Raw genomic sequence first — 27,409 nt, 5'->3', positions numbered from 1 at the left:
CTGAACACAAGCAAGAGAGATTCATTTGGAGAGGGAGAGCCCTCATGAGCGCACACGCTCATGGGTTCAAATTGTTATAGAGTTTTATAAGCAAATGCTACGCTGTGATATATGCTTTTCCTTCCCACTTATCTTGCTTCCCATAGAAATGTTAGTATAAGTTTTATGTATGATATTGTAGTGGTATAAACTGTTCGTAATTAGTTAAGACCTCATTTTTTATTAATATTGTTTTACTTATTCGTATTGGTTCAGAGTAAATGGATTATGAGTTATTTGTATTCACTTGTAATGTTCTAGTAAATGACAAGTTGCCATATACAGTATAGCAAATATTTTTATTCATTATCTTACTTTTGAGCCCTGGTAATATTATTGTTCTATAGTGATTGTATTTTGATTTGTTCTTATCGATTATTTTACGATATACATTTATTGGATATTTAGTTTGATTGATAAGATTGTTTTGAATTAGTTATAGCTTTTAAGAATGATGTTTTAGTTTGCATAGTAGTAGGTTGATTTGATAACTTTATAGATGGTTTGTATTCGACTGTATTGAGATTGTTTTGATTTTATGTTTGGATTTTGAGAAGGGTTAAGGATAACGTAGAGGTTTATGAATAATCAGGTTTGATATTTTATTAAACTTAATATCCTTTTCACTTTTTATTTTTGTTTAATCGATATTGTATTTGAACTTGTTTTATTTTAGTTTCAGTTTGTTTTGATGTCTTGGTTGAGTTTAATATTGTATTACTTTTATATTGCTTTTATTAGTTTAAATTTGAATTTATTTTAAATTTAATATTTTATTCTAATATTTTAATTTTACATTATTTTATTATTTTATTTGGGTATTTCTTTTTGCTATAAGATAGTAGATTAATTGGTAATTTCTTTCGGTTGACATTTCAATATTTTGATATGGTACTTTAATTTAGTATTATTGTTTAATTTAGTCATTTGATTAATCTGATGTTTGAATTGATAGTCTTTTATTTTAATGATATAATTTCTTGATTAGTGTTGTCTGTATTTTGATAGTCTTATTCAATCAGTTTCACTTGTTCCTATTCCTCCAGGTGCAAGTGTTTTTGTCAGTTGTGTGCATTTCACATATGTTCTTCATCAATGATAGATCCATCCTTGCTCATAGTATTTGTTCTTAATATTGTATTTTGACCGTCCAAAATTAGTGAATATCGTTCTGAGGGTAGACCGAACTCTTTTTAAACCACTGAGCCAGCATATTTTATTTTTATTTTTAATGTTGTTCTCCTTTTAGTTGTACATAGTGTTTTCCAAGTTAGCAGTCTATACGAGTGATTCCGAAAACTTAAGTACGTGACAGTAGCCCACAGACAGTTGCAGTGCAGTCAGACAACCAGTGCAGCTCGTAGCTTACAGTGGAGTGGTCTCAGATGTCACCTAGATCTCCTGCAGTACACAACCAGTGCAGCTCGTAGCTTGCAGCTGGGTGGCACACATGGAGGAAGCACACAGTTGTTGGTTTTTTGGGAGGGGGGTTTTGTGAAATTTCACAGCAGTAGAACACACAGACTGCTGTCAAGTTTCTGATTCCGGGGAAGTGGCAAGCCAACTTCCAGCAATAAAACTGCAAAGGAACTGTAGAAAAAAACTCAAGAGAGATAGAGAGCTCTTAAAAGAGTCAATCACACAACTGGAAAAAGGTTATACTCACCTTACTAACCTGTTCGTCAGAAGACAAAAGAGGATGATGTCTCTGCGAAGTGACTATTTCTTGCCTCGGTAGGCGAGACCGAGGACGTCACTCCACAGAGGGGCCTATCGGCAGCTTTGATGTAAAATGCTCTGTGAATACCTGACAATCAGGCATATCCCAAAAGTATAGTGTGGGTGGTCATCTTCGAATTGAAAGGGAACTCACAAACTAGTACATTTGTTTGAGCACAGGGTTGAGCACGCTACCACATTCTGAGAACACCAAAATAATAAGAAAATCTTTGCTAAATATATACATAAGTCAAAGATTTGTATTTGTATTTCTCACACATCATAGTTAAATAAGTGCCAGGTCTGCTTTTTGTCTTCAATATGAGATTGAACTAGCAAATTCCTCCAACAGAGTACAAGTAGTGTAGAGTGAGTTTTGCCAGCCTGCAATTCTGGGGCTGACAGACTGGAGATGACAGAATCCCAATTCAAACCAGTTTAACCTTGGTCTGCTGCTGATAGAAACAAACAGGATTAATTTATAAAAGTGATTTCTACATGATCCAAATGGCAGATGGCAACAGACAGGGCATTTGTGTCACTTAATCAGATTCCTGCACTTTAAAGTTGAAATGAAATCTTCTACAAGACAACATTAAACCCTTTTTTATGGCCTATTAAAAACCCAGGTGATCGGAACTTAAACATAATGTTGTTCAGCAAAAGCGAACAGGTCCCATATAGCTACCCTTTTGGATAGAGCCAGTGCAGTGTTGACTAAGGAACAGTTTCCACTAGATCACTACACTTGCCTGGAAGACCTTATATCAACAAATGTACTACTCAATCAAGCATTGTAAACATAATTGCTAGTTTTACATATACTGTAAAAAATAAGCTTGTTTTGTACTTCAAAACCAAACCAGCAAACCTGATCCTCTTAAATTAGCCTCCAGAGTGTTTTAGCTGTAAATGTTTTGTTCAGCCTATTACTTCACAACATGTGGTAATACCAGTTTCACCCTGCAGCTGTATTTATCAGTGGGACACAGTATTGGTTCCTTTGTATATGCTTTGTTTGCTAATTATTCTTCAGATCTTGCAGCTAATGTGTGAATGTATTTGCTATCCGATGGGACAGTGATCCACATGTTTAATTAGCCATACCGTCCCAAAGACCTCACGTTTTGTATAATTTTTTTATTGGTTCATTACGCTGTGTAACACAATTTTTGTCCCTGGACAGTAAGTGTTATTTCCTAATTGCTTATGCCTCAAAAGTATAGAAAATGGGTATTATTCCCCACAAACTTTGCTTTTGTGACCAGGACTGTGATATTTTGAAATTTACCTATTGCCAATGAGATAACGGGCAAATTTGTGTCTTTTCGTTCACATAAAGTCAGAAAAAAACAACATATGAATCCAAATTAACATGTATTTATACTAAAGTAATACAAAAATGACTACAAAAGATTTAAAGTGAGTAGTTTTTTCGAGATTTACGATTATACTGTAAATTTGCCTGTTTTCTCATTGGAAATAGGTAAATTTCAAAATATCACTGTCCTGGTCACAAAAGCAAAGTTTGTGAGGAATAATAGCCACTTTCTATACTTTTGAGGCATAAGCAATTAGGAAATAACACTTACTACCCAGGAACAAAAATTTGTTACACGGTGTTATCACCTAAACACAGTATACATTATCTTCAGCCAGGCATGCTAGTGTTGCTTCTTAATAAACTTGAGGCAGATACATGTTACAGGATGTCTGCCACAAATTCTGTTCAGTAAATCATTTAAGGAACTTGTTGAAGAATGTAATAAAGGCATCTTCAGTGAATCCAATTAAGAGTTTATTTTAAGTGGAACTGATAAGCGTCTTTCTGCACAACTTGTTTTGCACAGCAAGTACAGTGGCAAACTGACAATAAGGCAGGCTGTTACAAAGGCTATTGCCGGTTCTGGCATGGAAACAACAATACTGAAATGTAGAATATAAAAGCTTGGATTTGTTTTCTATGTCTGGCCATTCCCAAGGGGAACATTTTAAAGTATGAGCCAGGTGATTCACACCTGTCATCGAGGCTAGGCTTGTAGCCCGTGATTCTGTTGGGAAGGATAAATTAGTGTCTGCTGTTACAGGGCTGTCTAACTACAGCTACTGCAGTGACGGAAGCAAACAGAAAATTCAGTTCTCAGTCTACTAACCCCAAAGACTGTGATTCATGTATTTTATATTCCATCTTGGGCAATGGTTGTAAATGATGAATACAGCAAAGAGCAGCAGCTCACCCTGTGGAACTGGTCTGTAAGTTGAAAAGCCTTGATTGAGGAAAGCAGCCCCTAAAGCCCCAGTGAGTTGTCCGAATAGTTTTGGTAATGTTGCAGGGTAGTTTTGAGGAAGGTGAGAAGGAGAAACAAACACAGTAAAGTGTCAGTGCTTCTTTATTACTGGTGCAGATATTTACAATGATGCAGTAGGCTTGCGGGGGTAAGCTAGTAAAACACAACAAAAACAAAACAGTCAAACTAATAAAAATGGGCTTCTAGAGCCTAACTGGGTTCACAACTATATTAGTAACTAATCATTGTACTTCCCAGTATTATCTCTCTCTTTAAGCTCCCATATGAACTGCTGGCTCATGTATACATAGGCTGGTTAACCAGGTGATTGCTGTCAATAAATCTATTAAGTAGTTTGCAGAACTAATTGACCAGCAGTTGTCAACACCTGTTTCCTATTTAAGCATCTGTTTTTGCTTCAACTGAGAGGCATTTCAACAGGCCACACTGATTTTAGTGGTGTATATATATATATATATATATATATATATATATATATATATATATATATATATATAAAGAGAGAGAGAGTACAATGAGCTTTCCAGAGCTGTTGTGGTACTGCGCATTTTACAGTATCCTGTATATACAGTAGTATATTATTCAAAGGCTAGCTGAGTCATCTTGCGATGCATTTACAAATCTGATTCCTTGTAAATCTTCTACATAAAAATTTTAAAAAAGAAAGAAAAAAAAACATTACTAAGGGCAACCTATTGTTGCAATCTAGTTTTACACATAATTCTGGTAATATGTATTCTATTACACACTTGAATTTTAATAAAACCTTTTGTTGTTTAAGAAAAACAAACTGGAACAACAACAAATAATACATTTTGAGGCACAAAAACATCTAAAACAGCAATGGGAAATACATTTCACACTGGGCCAATTCTACAATTAGAATGGGCCAATTCTACAATACTGATTAGAGGAAAAACCTCAGAATGGAGTGTGGTAAGCAGCGGTGTACCACAGGGATCAGTATTTAGGTCCTCTGCTATTCCTAATCTACATTAATGATTTAGATTCTGGTATAGTAAGCAAACTTGTTAAATTTGCAGACGACACAAAAGTAGGAGGAGTGGCAAACACTGTTGCAGCAGCAAAGGTCATTCAAAATGATCTAGACAAGATTCAGAACTGGGCAGACACATGGCAAATGACATTTAATAGAGAAAAGTGTAAGGTACTGCACGCAGGAAATAAAAATGTACATTATAAATATCATATGGGAGATATTGAAATTGGAGAAGGAATCTATGAAAAAGACCTAGGAGTTTTTGTTGACTCAGAAATGTCTTCATCTAGGCAATGTGGGGAAGCTATAAAAAAGGCTAACAAGATGATCGGATACATTGTGAAAAGTGTTGAATTTAAATCAAGGGAAGTAATGTTAAAACTGTACAATGCACTTGTAAGACCTCATCTTGAATATTGTGTGCAGTTCTGGTCACCTCGCTATAAAAAAGATATTGCTGCTCTAGAAAGAGTGCAAAGAAGAGCGACCAGAATTATTCCGGGCTTAAAAGGCATGTCATATGCAGACAGGCTAAAAGAATTGAATCTGTTCAGTCTTGAACAAAGAAGACTACGTGGCGACCTAATTCAAGCATTCAAAATTCTAAAAGGTATTGACAGTGTCGACCCAAGGGACTTTTTCAGCCTGAAAAAAGAAACAAGGACCAGGGGTCACAAATGGAGTTTAGAAAAAGGGGCATTCAGAACAGAAAATAGGAGACACTTTTTTACACAGAGAATTGTGAGGGTCTGGAATCAACTCCCCAGTAATGTTGTTGAAGCTGACACCCTGGGATCCTTCAAGAAGCTGCTTGATGAGATTTTGGGATCAATAAGCTACTAACAACCAAACGGGCAAGATGGGCCGAATGGCCTCCTCTCGTTTGTAAACTTTCTTATGTTCTTATGTTCTTACAAGTTAAAATACAATCCTCTTATATTTTTTTACGATAGCACCGTAATGTCACTTGTGCTATACCCCGCTACATCTTCTATGTTTGTATATCAGGCATTCTGGTACGCAAGTAGAACACATGCAAAATAGCCTTTTAACCCTGAAATCCACTGCCCTTGTCTGACCTGCCTCTGTTGGTTTCACATTGTCTGTGTGGTTTGTTGTAGAAGCAAATACAGCCAAGTACATCGCTCCCATCACTCATAGACAGGGTTATTCATTGTGGAATGGCTGATACACTAAACCCAAGATAGGGGGTACCCAGTGCTCCTGCATAACGGGCCTCAAAAAGATCAAGTGGCCAGCATCTAATGAATTGCCCCTCCTGAGATTTATTGAATGTTGCTCAACCAGTTAATCAACTGTTGTAACTTACCTGATACTTTTTCTTACCAAAATGTATTTTGTATTCAGTATATATTCCCTTCACTGAACTGGAACAAAATGACTGGCAGATTAATTTCACAGTAATCACTTAGTGTCTATAATACAATCGCATTGATATAAAATTATAATAAATGTATTTGAAATGTGTATTTATGTTCATTATTTTGTGTTCTTCCTACTCTTAAATCTTCGGTGTGAAAGTGTTTTTTTTTTTTTTTTTTTTTTTTTTTGTTCAATACTAGAATCCAAATTACAAAGGATTTCGAAAAGAGACATGTTTTTCTATAAGGGTTGTCTACATTTCCTGTATATTTAGAAACCTTGGAAACAGTGGCACATGCTAGTTAATACCTTAAACCTCATGTGCAATACAAAGAGACAGTTTACTAAGATTTCAGTTCATGCATGCTTAATTAAAGATATTGGCATTTTTGTAATAACACTATTTATACATGCACTTGTGTATTTACATTGTAATTACTGTCTCACCACTTATGTAATAAAGCGTAATCTGTTGTTTTATTATAATTACACCTTGAAGATCACAAATTCATACAAAAGGGCAAGGATTATTTATTTGTTCATGTGTTTCTGAGTTTTCCTTTTAATGCAAGGTTGAAACCATGATGACATAGTGAAATAGATGTGAGATCCAATTTATAATATAAAGTGCAGAAATGCAGAGGCAGGTCTTTTCTGCAGCACACTGACAAAACCTGTTTTTTTATTATTATTACTATGCTGTATGTTGTTTGTAAATGTTAATCATGCCCTTACGTAACATCAGACCTTTAGTGTCAGATATAATTATCATAATGTTACTTTCATGTTCTTACATTGTCTGTGTCAATGCCACCAGGCCCTGCTATAATTCATCTTATCCTTTGAGGGCTGACATATGTCTAAAGTAATCTTTTCATGTGTTGGTTTGACCCTGCTTCAATTAAATTGACTTGAAGTAAGTATGGAATTTTTTTTAAGATTCCGCACCATTAGACGATTCACCAAGAGGGTTATGCATATAAGGTGAAACTTGAATAACAAATTTAATAATGAAATTGCCTAGAAGGACAAAAAAAAATGCACTGTAAAATGTAATTTTTCAGTAAAGGGTGAATGATTTGACTTTAAATAGTAAATGCTCACTTTTAAAAGAAAAAGAGTTAACAAAATAATTCCAGTGAGTGTTACATCGTTACCTTGAGAGTTACCTTTTCTTACATTACAACCCCCCCCCCTTTTTTTGTTGAATATTTTTTGTTTCCTTGATAAATAAGACCATGTGACAGATGTAAAGCTGACGCTGCTTCCTGGAACCTCATCACATCATGAGTTGTAGTTCGAACTCACTCTATTTTTGCATATGCCACATTAATCTAACAAAAAAAAAAACAAGTGAAGAACCAAACAGAGCCATGGGGTCCAGTAATAACGCTAATAAGAGGGAAGACAAGGTTTTTAAAGCACAGTTGTGTAAAGGAAAAGTTCCTAAACATTGAAATGACATGAAATTAAGTATGCTACAGTATGAGTTAAAGAATTTAATAAGGCATATGTGTTTTTCATGTATATGTGTGGCAGGGTTGAGATGCTGCATTTGTAAATAGTGTGCCTGCATTTTTTTTTTTTTCATCTTCTACATAAAAATCTCCCTACCGAATCCATGGTCAAAATGTGGCTTGATTGATTGATTGTCAATCAGCCGTGGCCACGTGGTATATAAGAGGTGCCAGATGCATTGTTCGAGGTGGTTGGTTAGTTTAGCAGCAGCTAAATGTGTGAAAATGTGTAGGACATTGAAGCTTGAAAGTGTCAGGACTGAGAGAGAAGCTGGAAAGCTGCAGTTAAAGTGCTGTTTGCGCACATTTATTATCAGAAATATAAAGAAAACATGAACAAATAAACAGTACAGTGACCAAAATAAAGGATTAAACAAAATACAAGTCCTACACTACTGGGCAGTGGCCTTCACTAAAGGTTTCCAAAGGTGCAGGCTGGCAACCGGGTGGGTGGAGCCCCAGGCAATAGTGCAGCGATGTCTGGGCCACCAGGAGGAGCAGAGCAGGAGACCAGGCTACCGACTGTGCCTGGCAGTGCAGTGACCCGGGAGCTATGCAAAGCGACCTCCTCGCCTCCTCCTCCCCTGGTTCTGGTCTCCTATCAGGAGTGCCCATTTAACCCCTTTTAAGATGCCTGGGCTTCTGGGGGGGGGGGGGGTCATTTAACCCCAGTGGTAACCCCTGGGCTTTTGTGAGGGGGTTTTCGTTTAACCCCTTTGGTGACTGCTGGGCTTCTGTGAGGGGATGACCATTTAACCCCTTTGGTGACCCCACAGCTTTTGTGAGGGGGTGTGCTTCTACCCTTCTTCCGTTTCTGGGCAGGCAGTTCTGCCTTCTCCAGCATTCAAGTAGGCAGTTCCTCCTCTTCATCGTAGAGCTGCAGCATACCACTGTGTGCTAGAACTCCCAACATGCAACCTTGGTCCTCCAGACAACCGCCATCCAATAGAGCTTAGGATGCAGAGGGGCCCATATCTGGCCTCTGGACAGGCAGTGGCTGTTCCCACAAAGCCATTCATCTGCATACTCCACCTCATCCTTCATTAACACATCCATGAAATGGAGGCCTTTGTAAAGGCACTCTTCTCTCAGGTGCTAGGGGGGACTATCCCACTTTTACATCATAAGGCCCAAGCTGTTACCAGCAGGAAGGAGACTCAGAGGCTAGAGAGCTGCAGTTAAAATGCTGTTTCTGCAGGTGTACTATCACAAATATAAACAAAACAGTAACAAATAAATAGGGTACAGCACAAGTTACTGTATGTGATGGCAGTGCAGTGTCAAAAGAAGAATGGAAATTAAATACTGCACTTAAATTAGTAAGTGTTCTTAAACCAAGCAGCCAAAGCACAGCAAGCTTGGTCCAGCTTGCAATGCTTTTCCCAGATTGTTCTTGGAAATATGCTGGATAACCTATAAATGGAATTTATGCAATACCAGGTGGACTGACTTGATGGACCTTAAACGGGATCTGGAGACTGATGGATACTAGCACACAGCTGTGCTCTTGGCTACACTTAGCAGAGAGCCACATTTTCCTACACTTGCCAGTTTTGACGTTAATATTGTTATTTGTTTATTTAACAGACACCTTTATCCAAGGCAACTTACAGAGTCATGGGCATGGAAACTATCCATCAGCTGCAGAGTTGCTTACAACAACGTCTCACCTGAAAGACAGAGCACAAGGAGGTCAAGTGACTTGCTCAGGGTCACACAGTGAGTCAGTGAGCTGGGATTTGAACAAGGGATCTCCTGGTTACAAGCCATTTTCTGGACCACACAGGCTTTGCCACACACAACTGCAGAATAAGGACATGTTTTTTCTCAGATGAACCTTGTAAAATCAACTGTCTGCAGACATTCTTGATCCAATTCTGACTATCAAGACTGCTTTAAAAACAGAACCAGCAAGGCTCCTGAGTGGTGCATCCAGCAGAGGCGCTCCGCTTGGAGATCGCAGGTTCAAATCCAGGTTATGTCATTGACGACCATGATTGGGGGTTCCCAGGAGGCAGTGTACAATTGGTAGAGCGACGTCCGGGTAGGGGAGCTTCGTTCGGCAGGGCAATCCACAGTTCACCGTGCACCAGCGAGATATAACGCAGGGATGTTTTATTTTGCAAGGGAACTAAAGTTTACTTTCTCTTAAACAGCATCAAATCAGACACCTTGAATTTTTGTTTTACTACCCAGAAAGTGGGTGGAATTGTGATATTTAGTTTTAATGCATTTATCCTGTCGTAGCTAGTGTGGCACACATAATTTAGATTTAATCAGCCCCCTAGTTTGTACTGACAGCAACACAAAAGAAAGAACGTTCCACAGTTGGTGTTCCACTGATAGTACTGGAGCTAAAATAAAGATACGCTTATATGATTTGAATGACCATGGAACCTAAACTGTACATATACCGTATACACTATTTTACCATACATTTGATTAAAATGTAGTACCAATTTACAAACTGTTGCACTCATTCCGGTTTCTTCCATTTAGTCCATTCATTACTCCTTGTTACTCCAGAGAGCAATAGAAGTGCAAGCCTTGGTGACATAGAGGGAAACCATTGCAAACATAACTGGCACACTAGCTACTTCAGGTTGAATGAACTGCTGTGACATAATTTGAGATGAAATAGGAGGCTGAGAAGGTACAGGACTCTCTCTGGATAAAAGCAGAGAAGTGGAATGCAGTAGGAGACTGCTGCGGAAAAAAAAATATTGTTTTACTACCTCAGGCCAATTGTCTTTTGAAGGTGTTATACTGTTTATTCCATATGAAGGTATGGTACCTGTTATACACAAACAGTACCTATTCAAGACCTTAAAAGGTCTCTTCTTTAAGGTTTACTGTAAACTGATGTTATTGTTAACAAAAGCATATTAGAAGAAATATTGACATTATGTAATACTATAATGTTATTAATATCAACATTGTTATTATGCTGTAAGTAACTACACTGTAATTATATTGTGATTGCAGGTGTTGTTTCAACAACGTGTAAATCTTTAAAAGATACTAGCAACACAATCGTATGTGTAAATACTGTGTCATTGAGACACCTAGGGGTAGCTGTACTATGATGGGCCAGTCGCAGACATACTGCAATTTGCATTTCTGTTTCGACAATTTGCAAAGTGCACATGTACTAAGAGATGAAGAGAGCTGCAATATACTCATTTAAATATTATTTGCGTCATCTTAGCGAGATCTCTAGCGAGATCTGTGAGACATTTTTTTCAAATAAAATAATGGCAGTTGAGTTGTGGTTTGCTGCAGCAGAGGGTGCCCGAAGGATAACGTCTATACATGCATATACAGTGGGGCCCCAACCTTCACCCGCCAAAAGCTTTTCATAATCATACAGTAGCCCCTCACTAAACCAGACATATTTGTCCAACATAAGGAGGTGTCGGGTTTAAAAATAAAAACACTTCTTTAACACGGTCTCTCTTTCTCCTTGCCTACTGTCATACTCGCTGAAGCCCTTCGCCTTGTCACGATTCTCACCCTGAACAGGCTGCTCTGAAGTTGTGGTTCTTCTTTAGTCGAGTGACAGCATCTCTGCTAACAGGAGATTTTGAGAGCCCAGAGCGTATTTCTAACTGGGTTTCAACAGCATTTAGGAAACAGGGATCAGTGGTACCTTCACTATATATAGTTTGAGAAGCTTCTTGTGCTCATTGTGTATAACAGTCTGTCCCGAATATGGTTTATTTTTTGTATAGAACCTAGTGGGTTCTCACACAGAGGCAGTTCTGTTCCATATATATTCATATGTGCTGTTGCATACTTATTTGTGGTTGGCACTTCACACTCTGTCCTCTTGAGAAAGTTCTGGTAACATCAGTCTGTCGTGCAACTGCAGTAATCAAGGTTCACTATGATATGACAGTACTGTGTGTTGCACTGGGCATGTTGCTAGTGATTTATTTTTCAGTGTTTCACTTAATTAGTCATGATGCCAGTAATTAACCAGTTGACGGGAATACCTCCTACATAGTCACACAGTAATAATGCTTTTTCAGTAATTAAAATAAAGTAATATCATGCACTTTTAACAGCAGTGAATACTGATTATGCAAGTACTGTCACATCCTGCATTTAGGTGACCCTAACTATAATATCATTGGTATTTGTCATTGATTTTTTTGTTTCTTTTAGTATTTCTAAATTCAGCACTATTGAGTGTTCAGTAGTTATGGATGTTCAGCATGAAGTGACAGGGGTCTCTGGTTAAAGATGAGGTCAGGACTACATTTTAAAAGTACAAACTTTCCTTTATTTCCCTTCACTGAGTACAAGCCAGCTTGCTCTGGCAACTTACTGGTCTCAACTCTCTGCCCACTCTCTAAACTGTGCGGCTAGCCAGCGCATCCCTAATTAATCCAAACCCTTATCCCTCCCACCTGAGAGTCAAACACCTATCCCAAATAAAACCTGCAAGCAGCACCCATAGGACACTGAGATGTTGATCACACCCTGTAACGTGCTGCAGGCTTATACCACCCTCTACAGCTCAGACACACACACTAGCACATGCTAATAATGTAAATCCACTTGGGAGCCGGTGGGTCCCGAATCCAGTTCCCCTGTTACCCCACTGGGAGTGCTGACACACTACAGCATCCCTTGTCCAGGGTTGCGCCATTGAACAACAGTACACCATGTGGCTATAGCTGCAATAGTATAGCAAATGGCTGATAATATGCAAACACAGTGTAAACGAGAAATAAATATAAAAATGCTAAACAAATTTGCCTAAATCGGCCCAGCACCGCTCCCATTAAGAAGAGAGGTCCCAGTGCAAAAACCCCACACTGACACGCCCTCAGTGTACTTTTGTGGGCTATATAACACATTTCCTAAACTAAACATTCTTTTCTGGCTCCACACACAGTGGTCTAAGCGGTTGTTTGGAAGAGCGGCGCCGATTATAACAGGACAGAGGGTAGTTTCTAGACCGTCTGAGTCTGTGTTGTGGATCCTATAGTGAGATGCTGTGCCAGGAGCCCTAAAAACAGCACCTAACTGCTAATGTAAAAGACTGAGCTGTTAAAGGGCTCTGCAGTGTGTATTCCAGAGAACAGTTCCTACATTTAGCAGTATACATTTGAGTGATTTTTAGGGCTCTTTCTTGAAACATCACTGTATTTATTACCACTGGGGTGAAGTAGTTACAGAGTGACAGCGCAATGGAGTTTGACTGCAGTGTTATAAGTACAAATAGTGTGGTGTAAAAACAGCAAGTTTAAGACTGCCCCCTGCTGGAGACATACAGTACAATAAACATATAATTATCTCATTGTACTGTATTAAAAGCTGTGGATGATAATTCACTACCTATAAAAACTGATAATAAACAAATATTTTAATGCAGCACCTAATTAGAACAAAGCCTTTGCTCACAATAAGCTGGTGATCAGCAAAGAGTTTGGAATTTGAACAAATATTTATTGGCTTCTTAAAGGAAATCCAACAGCTATATAAAATCTTGAACCAGCATGGCCAACTGAAGAAAAACAAACCACCCAGACTTGACAAACATTCATCAGGTTACTGCTGAGCTGTCCACAGGGACCTAGAAGTGAACTGTTAATAAAATAAAGCATCAACAGATGTCTAATTTAATGTTGATGGTAAGTAGAACGCGAGAGGCCTGTATTACACTCTCACTGGGCTCTAAGTTCTGCTCTGTTAATAATGAAGCCAGTCATTTTAGATCAATGTAGCACAACCTCCCCTTTGGTGATATCTGCCCACTTTTATATCACTGAAAATTATACCTTTATCCTTGCTTCTGACTTGACTGATTTGAGGTGATCTGCAGAACCTTTGAACTCTTACGTTAGGGGAGATAACATTGCTCAGATTGGCATACTTTTTCATTCAGAAGGTATAACTGGGATATATTAAATGAATTTATTATTATTATTATTATTATTATTATTATTATTATTATTATTATTATTAATATAATAATAATAATAATAATAATAATAATAATAATAATATACATCACCTATCCAGGCTTTTAATGAAACTGAAATGATGTAGACACAATTACATGATTATATTTTAATGATGTCACCATTATCTTTAAAGGCCGTTTTAAAATTAATTAATTGATGAGAATAACTGATAATGATTTTGGCACTGGATGCAATGTCAGCATAATTCCACCAGTTATTATAGTTTTTATTATTTATAAAAAGCTGTTGTAAGTACCTTAAAATTCAAGCCTGTGGTAAATCTGGGTATATTTTTCATTTGCTACAATTACAAATAAAGACTAGAATCAGTTCTAGAAATGCATTGAATGGCTTCAATTTTGTTATTAAATTAAATACAATGTGTGTTCTGTCTTACTATTTTTGATGACTAAAATGTTGAAGCAGTACACTGTTGATGTGTGTAATTACACTATTGTGATAAGTTTTAGGCACCACAAGAGGGCAGAATATTTTGATGTAAAAAAATGCAGTTCAAGCAACCACGACTTTAGTTTTTCTCATTAGTTCAGTATAGAAAACTCTAAATCCCATATGCTGAGTTGCATACAGTACATATTACACAGTGATCTCAGTGCAGGCATGTTATTATGCTGTTGTGAATACAAACAAGGACACCCTTAAACAATGTTCAATAATTACAATGTGTCACATATGGCTTTGTGGTTACGTTAGACCAGGAAGAGAATCGACACACGCTCAGGACTGGGATATGCAAGTGCTGCTGCGGGTTTAATAACAAATAAACAGTTCGTACAAAAACAAAACATTGCACACAAAAGAAAACGTCATGTTGGCCAAAACAGACAAACAAACAGACACAACAAAACAAGTATCATGCTGGTGTATACTCAGCACACGAAGCAGTCGCTTATTTCTCTCACTTTCTTTCTGTACTCATGACTCCTGTTCCGCCTCTGAACACATTAACCTCGATCAGCTAAAGCTGCAGCTTTTTATACATGAGACTGTCTCCAAATTAGTAATAAATTAATCCCTCTGGAGATGGTCTGATTCTGCACAAGTTTAGTATGGATGGAGAATTTTAACCCCAAACAAAACATTGCGTTTTTACACACTATAAACAATACATTTTAAATAATAGTAACGCAACACCAATACAAAATAATACACATACACACAGGGGAGGGGTGTCCCCGTCACATATGCACCGCCTTGTGTGCAGCACGCATGGTCTCAAAGGTCACCTCCCCACTTAAAAACTCAACAGTCCCAATCATAGTCCTGAGCTAGGAACGGAGGCCTCAATGGGCCCTCAGGTGGCACTGCTGTTTCTGCTGACAGCGCACAAGCTGAATCTTCCAGTAAAGGTAGTTCTGGCAGTGGAAATGCTGCCAGTGACACAGCTGGCAGGTGCCCTGCTGACAACGAACATGCTGACAACTCCAAGGCCAGCTCCTCCAGCAAAGGCAGTTCTGGCAGCGGACATGCTGCCAGTGGCAACACTGGCAGCTGTAAGGCTGACAACGCAATGCCGGCAATGCAGTACTGATGATATATAGCTAGTAATGTGATAGAACCTGTTACTAGACATATATATATATATATATATATATATATATATATATATATATATATATATATATATATATATATTAAGTAGGTTATTGTGTATGTTAACTGTTGTTCATCCATGAACATTATAAAAAGAAACAAGAATATGTAATAATACTTTTCGTGTCATCTATACAAATCGATTATGAAAACAAGCTATCGGTAGATTTGTTTAGCTAATAATTGACCATAGCCAGGGAAAAAAAACCTATTAACGGTAGAGTGACATGAATGCTCGTGTCATAAATTGATCCATAACTAGGTAACTGTGAACTTATAATATATATATAATAGTAATAATATATCTTCTATATATATATATAATTATATATATATATATATATATTATATATTACGGTACTGTTTCTGTTTGTTTCTTCTGATTGTAATGTACCTTGCTCCATAAATAAAGTTTGGCTGAATTGCTTCCTTTTCATTAAATTAGTTTCTGTACAGAATGGTATATTATTATTTTGGTGGTCATTTATTTAAGTTTATTAAATTAAATCGACAGAATGTTCTTGATTTTTGTCTGCCTTTCTCCTGCCGTAACTTTTTTTTATATATATATTTTTATGCAAAGTATGTTAAAGTGACGTGGTCTTGAAATATAAATGCTATATCAATGTTTTATACAGTTCACTTTTAAACATACGCAGCGTGTAACAGTTAAGTTTATTAGAATAAACTATAATGAAACTACTGTTTAGTTTTTTTTTCTCTGTTGGCTTGTGGAGAAACTGCATTTAACAGCCAGATTTGGATAAAACGTTAAGAAGATATGAAAAGCGTTGTCAGTCACAATACAATAAGATTCTATTGCTGCTGGGGGCTAAACGGGACCCCTAGCCCTCTGTTTTTTTCTTCCTCCTTAGTTTTATATTTTGCCAGCAGCCACCACTGCTCAAGTCTACTCCAGCTTTGCTGTCAGCCTGCTAGAAATTTTGCCTCCAGCCACTACAATTCCAACTGACCTTGCCATGTATAAAACCTCTTTGTTATGTCTCCAACATCTTTATTTATGTTTCTGACGGTATTATTCCGCACACTGATTCCATGCTGAACTGTTATCTGTATCTCAATGCAATGCAGTGTCTGTGTTTTTTTTTATTTGACCAGAAATGGCAAAAAACACAGACACAACGAAATAGTAAACCAAAACAGTAAAATATCTCAATATTAAACATGGTTAACCATGGACATGATACAACCTAAAAAGTAAACTGTATTATGTTTTACTGATTTTAAAGAAACTTAAAATTAGATTCCTTTAGCTTTAGTGGTGAAAAACTAACAGGAAACAGTATACAGAAGATCAACCAATCAGATTAAGATTAGATTAAATTGGCTTTGCATGACTACAATAAATACAAGTGGGGTTACAGTGTCATGAGGGCAGGTTTTCAGTAATAACTTGAGTAAATCCCTATTAATATATCTGACTAAATAAAAAAAAAGAAAATCACATATTTGCATTTTTTTTCACAACAACATAGCTTAAAGTGCAACCTAGTGTGGATCTGAAATACTGTAGTTAGCTCACGTATTCTTGTGTCTAGCTATTTTTAGCCCAATTTTCTAAACTTGGTACAGGTTGATGAGGATGTGTGGTGTTGGACAAATGCTTCAGAAGCAAAGACACTTGGCAGAAGTATTTAGTACCATCATTAATGGTGGTTTATGACAAGGAGTTGTATTGCTTCCTTTCAAGGTACCCCCTCCATGACCGACGCCCTGGAAAAGCAAACAGGCACCGCAAGGTCCTACCCTACCTAAGTTAAGTACCACCTCCAGGGTCGAAAGACCAAACCAGAGTAGGAAGGGCCAAGATCAGGGTGTAAGTGGTGAATGACCATCAAGTGCTGTTTGTTCTTCCATTGCAGGACCCTGCGTCGTGGTGCTGGAGAGAGGGGGTACCGAGCCTGAAGGGAGCTAAATACAAACCTTACACTGTGACAGACCAACGGATTAGAAGGTTCTTGCATCACTCACCTTCAAATTTAACTTTCTTTGACTGCGTTTCTACCGGAGCAGTGTTTGGTGACTTGAATTAAGTACAGGACCCACAAACTGAGTTTTCTAGGCCTGAGGCCCAGGTGAATATACTGGAACTATAGTTTCACCAAACTGCTGCTTTGAAAATTGTATTTGAGTGTCTAAATTTCCTGTAATAAAGAAATCATTGTTTTACTTACCGGTTTGTGTGGTTCCTGAACACTCATTGGGGAGGTTCAGGTGGTCAGTTTGAAGTCTAAAACAACCTGTGGGTAAAGGGTTATAAAGATAATTATAAAAATGTATACTTACCTGGAATGAACAGTATGAGTAAACCCTGACAGTATCAGTTATGTGTATGTATTGTTGTTCTTCTTGAGATTCATGCTGTATATTTTTTTTTTTTTTTAATTTCCTGATAGTTACGATGTCAGTGGAAAGTGATGACAGAAAATTATAAACAAAGTGAATCTCAAAGAAAAATAGATTAAGATAACTGATACCTTGTATCAGTATCAAGTTTTGAAAAATAGTGAGGGGTTTGAGATACATTTTATACCACTGAATTTTTCAGCCACCAAGAATGCAATTTGCCCCTGGTCTCTTTCTCCTGACCGAACACCACACATTACATGCAACAAGGTTGTACAACAAAAGCTCTGCATCCACCCCCAATGGGAAAACTGCACTCTTAAAAATTAAAAATGAGCTCCAGTCAATAGAAATAGAGAGGCACACAGTGAATCCCATCCAAAGTGACATATTGAGACCTTAGGACCATCTGTAACAAGTGAGGTAAATAAAGCCTCTTTTACAGTGGCACTGCTACCCAGGTCCCAGTCCTGTGTAGTGTGAAACCACGTACCGGGTCGTAGCTGGGTTAACCCGGATCAATACGGACTGACTTGGGTCGAGCGAAACAAAATGCATGGCCTTTCGTAAGCTTAGGAAATAACAAATTTATTTTGTATAACCATATTTTTGTAGATGAGACACACTATGAGCTAGATTGCAGCAGGGTCCGACCCAGGTAGAGCATGCCAGTGTGAAAGAGCCTTAAGTCTCTCTAATGTGACCCCTGGACTTTTGAAACTGGTAAACAGTTCAGTATTCTAACCTTTTGAGTCTAAAATTGAAGCCTATACACTCCATTTGAATTATTTATAGCAACTGAAACTCAATATTACAATATAAAGGGTATTCCCAGTAAAGTTTGTTTTCTTGACTTGTTGAATTTATTAAGTTTTTTCGTCTCCTGATATTTTACCCATCCTGTGTTGTTTCCTGGTTCTGACGTCACCACTCATTCAGACTGCCACAATTACAAACTAGGAGGAGCTGAAGGAACAAGTAACTGAATGGCATTGCAATGGTGATAAAGACACGATATCATCTATGTAGCATACTTTGCATATTACCATACTTTAGTGCATTTCCAACAGCTCTCCTTTTTGCTTTATCATGTTAGCACCATGCTTGATAAGCCTTGCTGTGTTTTAACAGTGGTGTACCACATAATTAGTATACTATATACCAAGTTTTATAAGCAAAGTAGCAAAACTGCAGATTTCTACAGGGACTCTGAAAATATGTCTAGCACACTTGATACAATTTCTACCTTGGCTTTCCTACACTGATTTGGGATTTCACAGCTGTGAGCACTGTGAACAAAAACCTGCAGGCTTCATTGAATAAATAGATGTGTTTACTATTTTTAAGGAGGAGTACATAGATTTTAAAATATCTTTAAGGATGCCTAAATAAAAGTCTATTAAAAAATTCATGAATATGAATCAACAAGAGGGTGAACTTTTTGTTTAGTTGATATTATGGGCTGCTGAAGCCATCTAACCTAATACACCTAGAAATCCAAGAGCCCAATTCAATTAACTTACTAGCCAAGGGAAAAGCAGTGGCTTGGCATGGGTGTAATACATAAACCAAAATACCTCTATGTATGTCTCCGCTCTTTTCAATGCAAGAAAATTAATTCAACTTAAAACAAATTGCATTTGTACTTTGTTTACTAACTGTAAACAAATAAACAACTGTGTTTATTTTTTTATTTTTTTTAGGAGGGAATGTGTGTTTAATGTATTTGTGAGAGAGTTCTAGAGGTACAGTGACACAGGGCTGGGAATCAGAACAGCTCTAAACAGTGGTGCTAGAGAGGGCTACTGCTTTAGCCTAGATATGTGTTACAACCATTCCCCTTTACTCAGGTATTAATCAGTTATATTTAATTTATAACCTCTTAAACCTGACGAGGACCAGAACTGTGCACCTGCGCGCTAAAGATTTTTTGTCAGTTACAGCTCCCATTTAGAGCTGTCTGGGCCTAAAGCCAGCTTTAGTCCGGAATGTTAACGCAGAGCACCTCAACAAATGGGTGACCAGTGCTGCTTTAATATTACCACTTGCTCTCCCTTTTCTTGTGTTGACAATATTTGGTAATTTGATTGTTATATTTTGTTTAATGTGCAGAGGTTTCAAATACAACGTTACAGATAAAATAAATAAATAAATAAAAAGCTGTTACTGCTTCCTGATGCCTCATTACTTTATTCTGTTGTAGTTCAAACTCACTCCAGCAGCACAGGCTCCAGGAATCAGCTGTTTACCAATCATTATGTATTTAAAAATAGCTGCATTGCCAAGATATTCATCACAATAAAGGTAAGGTAGGAAAATTGATTTTAAAGCCTTAGTTAGCACATCTTTAAATTATGGCCTTTTCCAAACCTAAACTTTTTTTTTTTTTTTTTTTTTTTTTTTTTTTTTTTTTTAAACTGATCCCTAGTATTTTGTAAGGATTGTGCAGGTTTTCAATATAGTATTGATTTTTTTTTTTTCTTAATTGAGAATTTTAAACATCCAGTTATAATCAAATTTTAGAATGCTGCTATTCTTATGAGAACCCAAACAGATGACATTTGAGTATTTGTTTATTTAAAAGTCTAACGGCGCTAACCCGTCTGAATTCACCATATCCAAAACCTATTGGAGTCACCACAAAATAAAAAAAAGATCATTTAAAATAGGTTTATGGTAAAATAAATACATAAATAAAGAATCTTAATAATTAATTTGAAAAATAACATATTGGATGCTATTTTGAAGACCAGGCTAATTATTCAGAGTGTGATAAATATTTTTATATTTAATTATGTACATTGAGCTGCAATGGTTTTATTCTTCTCACACAAATGCCATTTTCTTTCACACTTCAAAAAAAGTCATCCCCCCCAAAACGGTGTGTTTAAACCAATATTTTAAATTACAGAACTTGATTTCAGTAAGATGAAATCAAATGTACAGATGTTCATTTCTTTTTTTAATATTACATAAACATCATAAAGATAACGTACACGACGCCTCAGCAGTTTCCAGTTACTCGCTTGGTTTATTCTTGATTGAAAAGGTAGTGAATAAGCGCAGGACTGATTCATGAAACACCAAATCAAGTAGAAAATTGATTTCCTACAATGACCATTCTGGGGTTGTGAGATAATGCAGCAATTCCGGTCTCAATTCTTTTCTCCAAAATGAGGGGCGTTTCTAAAAGGTTAATTGGTGCTCTCAGAAGCCTATCACGACGAATCACTGACTACCATTTACTTGAGACACTCCAATCACTTCTAGCCAAATTCCGGGACTAGTCGCTCACAGAGCCAATGAAAGTAATCGCCAGTTCAAACCCGGGCGTAGCAGCTTGCGGCTGGGCGAGGAAACAAAAGAAACAATAAAAAAAGCCTTCCGGAACACGCTGATTTCCATTTCAGCCGGCGCGGGCGCTTTTTTTGTATTATTAGTAACCACATTTGTAAATATTTTTATTTTTTATTTTAATCTATTTGAATATCTTCTTTTGAAAATATTTTAACAATGACCAGTAGCACAGCATTATTGGTTACCGAGGAGAGGGAGCCCGAGCTCCCGCCCCTGGTTGTAGAAAGGCTTGAAGACCTGGGCCTCGATGAGCACGGCCCGCAGAGCTATTCAGGGCCGCAGGAAGCCCCGATCACTGCGGTACATCAACATCATCAGGCGGCCCAGTTCAGGTTGCTCGCCAGCGTGCTGGATCTGCAGCCGCAGCCGCAGTCGCGACATCAGCAGCGGGACGAGGAAGTAGAACTAGACGAGGAGGAATTAGACGAGGCAGAGTCAAACACGCACCTCACACAGGCCCATATACCATGTTTGGGCTCTGTTATGCTGCCGGGGTTGGAGGCCCCAGAGACGGTCATGCTGTATAGCGGCGGCGTGGAGGACCCCCAGCAGCAGCAGGTCCCTGGGATGATAATGATACTTCCTCCAGGTTACGGAGAGCATGGTTTCGAGGGCGATCATTCTTCTGTCATGCGGAGGAAGAGCGTCAACACCACAGAGTGTGTCGAGGTGCCGACCTCCGAGCACGTAGCAGAGATAGTTGGCAGACAGGGTGAGTCCTGCAGCATTATGACCTACATTATTAAAAACAATATCTACAACCAGGCATTTATTTGCAAACCGCTGTGACGGGTGACTTGCATTAACAAAATACATGTTAATAAATGCACAACATTAAATGGCAATAATAATTATGTTGTGCATTTGTGAACTGCATGTGGTCAAAGTAAACGGGGTTCACCTTTTTCTAAACCAATATACCTGGGCGGGTATTTTGCTTTTATTTGTTGAGGCGGGGAAATAAAAGATTCGAGCGATTTAAGTTTGTTTCAGTATGTATTAACCCAAAGTACACACTACATGTACTAGTGCCCTGTCTGATTCGACACGCAAAGGCTGTTTCAAAATCGATCGTTGTCTGGGTTGGCGAGTTATAGACAATGTGTAAGTTAGTTTTAAGAAAGTGTTACGGTAGAACAAGTCGAATGCTTTCCGAAGCACTTACTTATGTGAAAAAGCAGAACATTGTTGGTCATATTTTCAAATCGCACGTTATCTACGAGTGAAAAGAAGCTTTACTCTCACAATTCGTGACTTGCATTCTTAATGATCAAGCTTGTGTAACCAAAACTCTATGGGGCTGTTCCCAGAAGTTCTTGCCAAAGGACATTGACCTAAAACTACAGATATACATTTAACTATGTAGAACAGGTTTCATACTGTCAAAACATGGTGCTAGTTTTGAAAAATGCTTCAACTTTTTGTTTCACCAACGTACTGCAAGTACTGTGTGTGTGTGTGTGTTTATTTATTGCCTCACCATCTCTTGAATTGCAGCCCAAAAATGATCACACTTGTGTTTGCGGCTCCAATCTTCTACAGTTTGTCATGTTTACTTTTACAGAGGTAGCCCCATCCCGCTCTTTTTAAAATACTTACCACAGTGGGCCTGCTACTAAAGGTTATTGTTGTTATTGTTATTATACTGTGTGTACTTTAAAACATGGGTTTATAGGGCAATAACCAACTTAACTTATTTGAGTGACCAAGTTGTAAAGTCTCCAGTTATTGTCAGTGCTACATTAAAAAGCATTCCATATAAAACGTTTAAATTAATATGGTAAACTAAACTGTTTACATATTCTTAAGCTTTGCTTATTGTATGAGGTTTTTGGTGAATATTATCTGGTAAAATAAAGACCCATCTTGGACTTCTAAATGGTTGTTTCCATGGTGTTTAAAATGCACCTTCAGTCTGTTGGGCCCATGGTTATGAACTCTTCACCCAGTTTATAATGAAACTTGGAATGGACATTCCACTGGGCTTGGGCTGTAGCCTCAGAATAGCTTGCCTAATCTTGAATCTTTATTACAAAAAGGTAATCCAAATACTCGTGCTGACATTTTGAAGGGCGAGTTGTCTTTTGGTTTTGCCAATGACTGACATTGTCATGAACTTGAATAGCAGCGTATTCATTTAATATTTAAACAGAATATTTTGCCATCTGTTTATATATATATATATCTATATCTAATATATATCTATCTAACCCTTTGCGGCCCATTTATTCAGAGCGTGTGAGGCACGTCACGTCTAATTTATTTTCACAAGCTGTTTTTTTACACACGTTGTTTAAATGTAATTTTATTCACAGTAAAACAAGTTTAAAAGGCACTGCATATAATCTCCAGCCCTGCCCCATTTGCTGTATTTCACATATCTCTTCATAGTAGTGCATACTAAAATCATCTCCTGATCACTCGATTTATCACCAAACTTCTTAATAATGTTAGCCAAATCAAAGCCAAATGTCTGCAATTTTCTTTGAGCACTGGATGCGGAAGCAGCTCTGTATGTTTTAGGTCTGTGGTGAAGGGACTATGCATATTGCTCGGGTCCGCCTCTTATTTATTTATTTTTATTTATTTGTTTGTTTGGCTTCTAGTGGCCTTTCAGCCATTGAAAGCTTTTCTCTGCTTTTTGCGGAGAAATAACCACTAGGGACCTGTGTCTGACACCGGAAAGGAAAAATTGTAATGGCTGACCTGGTCCGACATAGGACTGCAAAGGGTTAATGGGAACTACAGTTAGTTAAATTATATCTTCTGTCTAATTCCTTTAGTGGGCCTGAAAATCCATTTCAATATTTATCTCCCTTGTGATGGCATTTCAGCAGAACTCACCACTCTCTGCTCTCTTCCTTAGGTTGCAAAATCAAGGCGTTGCGGGCCAAGACCAACACATACATCAAGACACCGGTGCGAGGGGAGGAGCCAGTCTTTGTGGTAACAGGGAGGAAAGAGGATGTGGCCATGGCTAAGCGGGAGATCTTTTCCGCAGCAGAACATTTCTCTATGATCCGAGCATCTCGCAACAAGACTGGCCCATTGACCGGAGGACTCCCTGGTGCCCCCAACCTGCCTGGCCAGAACACCATCCAGGTCCGTGTGCCTTATCGGGTCGTGGGCTTGGTGGTGGGTCCCAAGGGTGCCACGATCAAGCGGATCCAACAGCAGACGCACACCTATATCGTGACCCCCAGCCGAGACAAGGAGCCAGTGTTCGAGGTGACGGGCATGCCAGAAAATGTGGACCGGGCACGCGAGGAGATTGAGGCGCACATTGCCATGCGAACCGGCAGTTACGTTGAGATGACTGGGGAAGAGAACGACTTCCACTACAATGGCACCGATGTTGGCTTTGAGGGGGGGCCTACTGGTGGTGGTGGCGCTTGGCTGAACAACCGTGCCCCACCGGGGGGAGGACCCAGTGGCACCCGCGTGATCTCCAATTACCGCAACGACAGCTCCAGCTCCCTGGGGAGCGGCTCGACCGATTCCTACTTTGGGGGCAACCGCATGGCAGACTTCAGTCCCACCAGCCCCTTCAACGCAGGCAGCAGCTTCTGGTTCGGGGAATCCTTGCTGCCCCTGGGCTCTGAAGACCTGGGAGGAGTGGAGTCTCCTGGCTTTGATTCCTTGACAGCGCCACCTCCTCCACTGCAGCAGCAGGTCATCTGGAGCCCTTTTGAGCATGGGAACCCCCTCTCAGGGTTTGAAGGGAAAAACCAACGGCGGGATAGCCAACCCAGCACTCCACGCCTCTCACCCACCTTCTCTGACAGCCAGGAGCACCACCGGATGTACACCCAGGCCTTCTCCTACTCCAGCGAGAGCTCCACCTCCAGCTCTCCTCCCGACTCTGCCAGCTCAGCAGGGCTGTGTCAGGGCAAGCGGGACTGCATCAGGTGCTTCGAGAGCGAGGTGATTGCTGCTCTGGTGCCCTGTGGCCACAACTTGTTCTGCATGGAGTGTGCCAACCGCATCTGTGAGAACAGAGAGCCTTTGTGCCCAGTGTGCCAGGCTCCTGTCACACAGGCCATCAGGATCTTAAGCATTTGAAATCCCAATGAGTTAGTTTGTGAGCAAGATTGATGGATACAGAGGCATTTCAGTGGGTGATGGGGCGAGGAGACGGGCAGATGGAATCTTTTGGTACCGTCTTTTTGCATTTTATTTTTTGACTGTTAATAGGCAAAAAAAAAAAGGGTTAGGATTAGGCTTAAGTTGTTGGTCATATAACATACATACACAGGGTGTTTCTAAAGCCCTGCCCCATAATGGTTTTGTTTATTATGGTCCGTTGCAAGCGAGACTCTAATGTACCGCTATAGCACAGTATACACCACAGTGGGCCAGGGCTTTTGAAACATCCCGTAATAATTATACTCTTCCCCCAACCCCATAGCTGCTAAATTGAGAACAAACTGCATGTTCTATTGGTCCCCTGCCTGCCTCTTCCAGGGATGCCAGTTGTAAAAGGGAGAAAGTGGTGCTTACTTTATATTTACATTTAAAAAAAGTAAAAATAGGGCATGCGCTTGTGTCCAATTTTTAAATCCCTATGGCATATAATCTGCAGAACAGATTATTTAGTAGTTGGTGTGGGGTGAAACTACTCCAGAAATAAAGCCACACCTCTTAACTGCCTTTGATAGTACTGCCGTGCTATGTAACCATTTTTGCAGTTTACAGCAACTTGTGCCTAATTCCGCTGTTAACAAAATTTTTGTTTTAAAGAATTCATGTTTGCATGGGAAGGGGGTTTACAGTGGATCAAGTATCACTGTTACTACAGATCAGTCAGCCTAGACTGAAAGTATTAATGTTTTACAGAAGAATCTTGAAAGCGTACTTTGTACAGTCGGCATAAGATCAAAGGATCAAGAAATCAGTCTGTTTTAACCTTGATTGTTCAAGTACACCCAACCAGAGCTTTTAAACTGGGGAAGTCCACTGGTCCTTCACATAAAAAGGCATTTGTGCAAGCTTTGGTTGATTAATGAAGCTGTTTAACATTCCATTAATATTACATATGTTTGTGTGCAAAGCTCAATGAAAAGAGATCACCCCCAGCCTCCCCTTTTCAAAAAAAAAAAAAAAAAAAAAAAACACACCATAGCTGTTGTCATGATTAAGGCTCCTTATCACAGTCTGCTTTCTTGCATATATGTTTTTTTGAAAATATGAATTGTAGCTTTTACTGAGTATTTTAGCTGATTCCTCCCCTCCTTTTCCTGTAGTATAATGCAGTCGTGGTTTTGAGTTGCAGGTGACGTTTTGACAGACCTTACTCCAAGTTCCAGCTTTGTTTTCAAGTAGCAGTGTTACCAGTCTTATGTAGCACACCAGGGAAGCCTATTTCTCTGTGATGGTTTGCAGTGTGTCCTGGAAGAGAAGAGAGACTGGTGGTTAAGACTAGTTTTCTGATTGGCTGTGTGTGTAGCTAGTCCAGACACGGCTCTCCTGTTGGTACAATGTTCAACCAGTTACAGTTTGGAACCACATCAGACAAACTTGGTCAGGAGCCCAGTGGACTTTCCTGCAATAATTGTTCAACAGCAATTCTTTCCAAAACCAAAACAAACAACAACAAAAAAAAAAAAAACACTTATTTGGTTGTGCTTCACTGATCAAGGTTAACATGGACTTTTTTTGCATGTATTAAACTAGTAAATATAGATAAGTATATATTAAATTCAATATATATATATATATATATATAATATATATATATATATATATATATATATAGATATATTTAAACTAGATCCATTTATTTAAAAAATATCAAAAAATATTGTTTATAAAATTTCAGTATTAGACTTTTCAAAAAATAAAAGGTCATATTAACCTTACGATGAACTCTTTTTAAAGCTAAGTGCTTGTAGTATAGTTCGTTAGTATTGAATCTTAAACTTGGCAGCCGTCTTGTAGTTATGAACAGATGTTCACAAAGCATGTGTTTTATATTATTGTATTGCAACTAAAAAGCCAAGGAATTAACCCATTATGTGCGTGTACTATTTCTGTAAACTACAAACTAAGAATGACATACTGTACCAATTAGTTTAGTATTTGCTAATTTTACTACACTTTTGTTATGTATATGTAGGGAAGTCATAGGGA

The 27,409-nt window shown here is 38.4% G+C and overlaps 1 protein-coding gene across 1 annotated transcript; it reads left to right on the top strand.

The window, feature by feature from the left end:
- The first annotated feature begins 21,223 nt into the window (after positions 1-21,223).
- On the top strand, positions 21,224-26,517 carry LOC121304305 (RNA-binding E3 ubiquitin-protein ligase MEX3C-like). The gene is made up of 2 exons (XM_041235370.1): positions 21,224-21,992; positions 24,147-26,517. Exons 1-2 carry the CDS (start codon positions 21,437-21,439, stop codon positions 25,340-25,342), a joined length of 1,752 nt encoding a protein of 583 aa, XP_041091304.1. The 5' UTR covers positions 21,224-21,436; the 3' UTR covers positions 25,343-26,517.
- Positions 26,518-27,409: the final 892 nt, after the last annotated feature.

Source organism: Polyodon spathula, chromosome 2 (assembly GCF_017654505.1).
Source record: "Polyodon spathula isolate WHYD16114869_AA chromosome 2, ASM1765450v1, whole genome shotgun sequence".
Taxonomy (NCBI): domain Eukaryota; kingdom Metazoa; phylum Chordata; class Actinopteri; order Acipenseriformes; family Polyodontidae; genus Polyodon; species Polyodon spathula.
The sequence above is the reverse complement of the archived record's forward strand: the minus strand, read 5'-3'. Positions and strand labels throughout refer to the sequence as shown.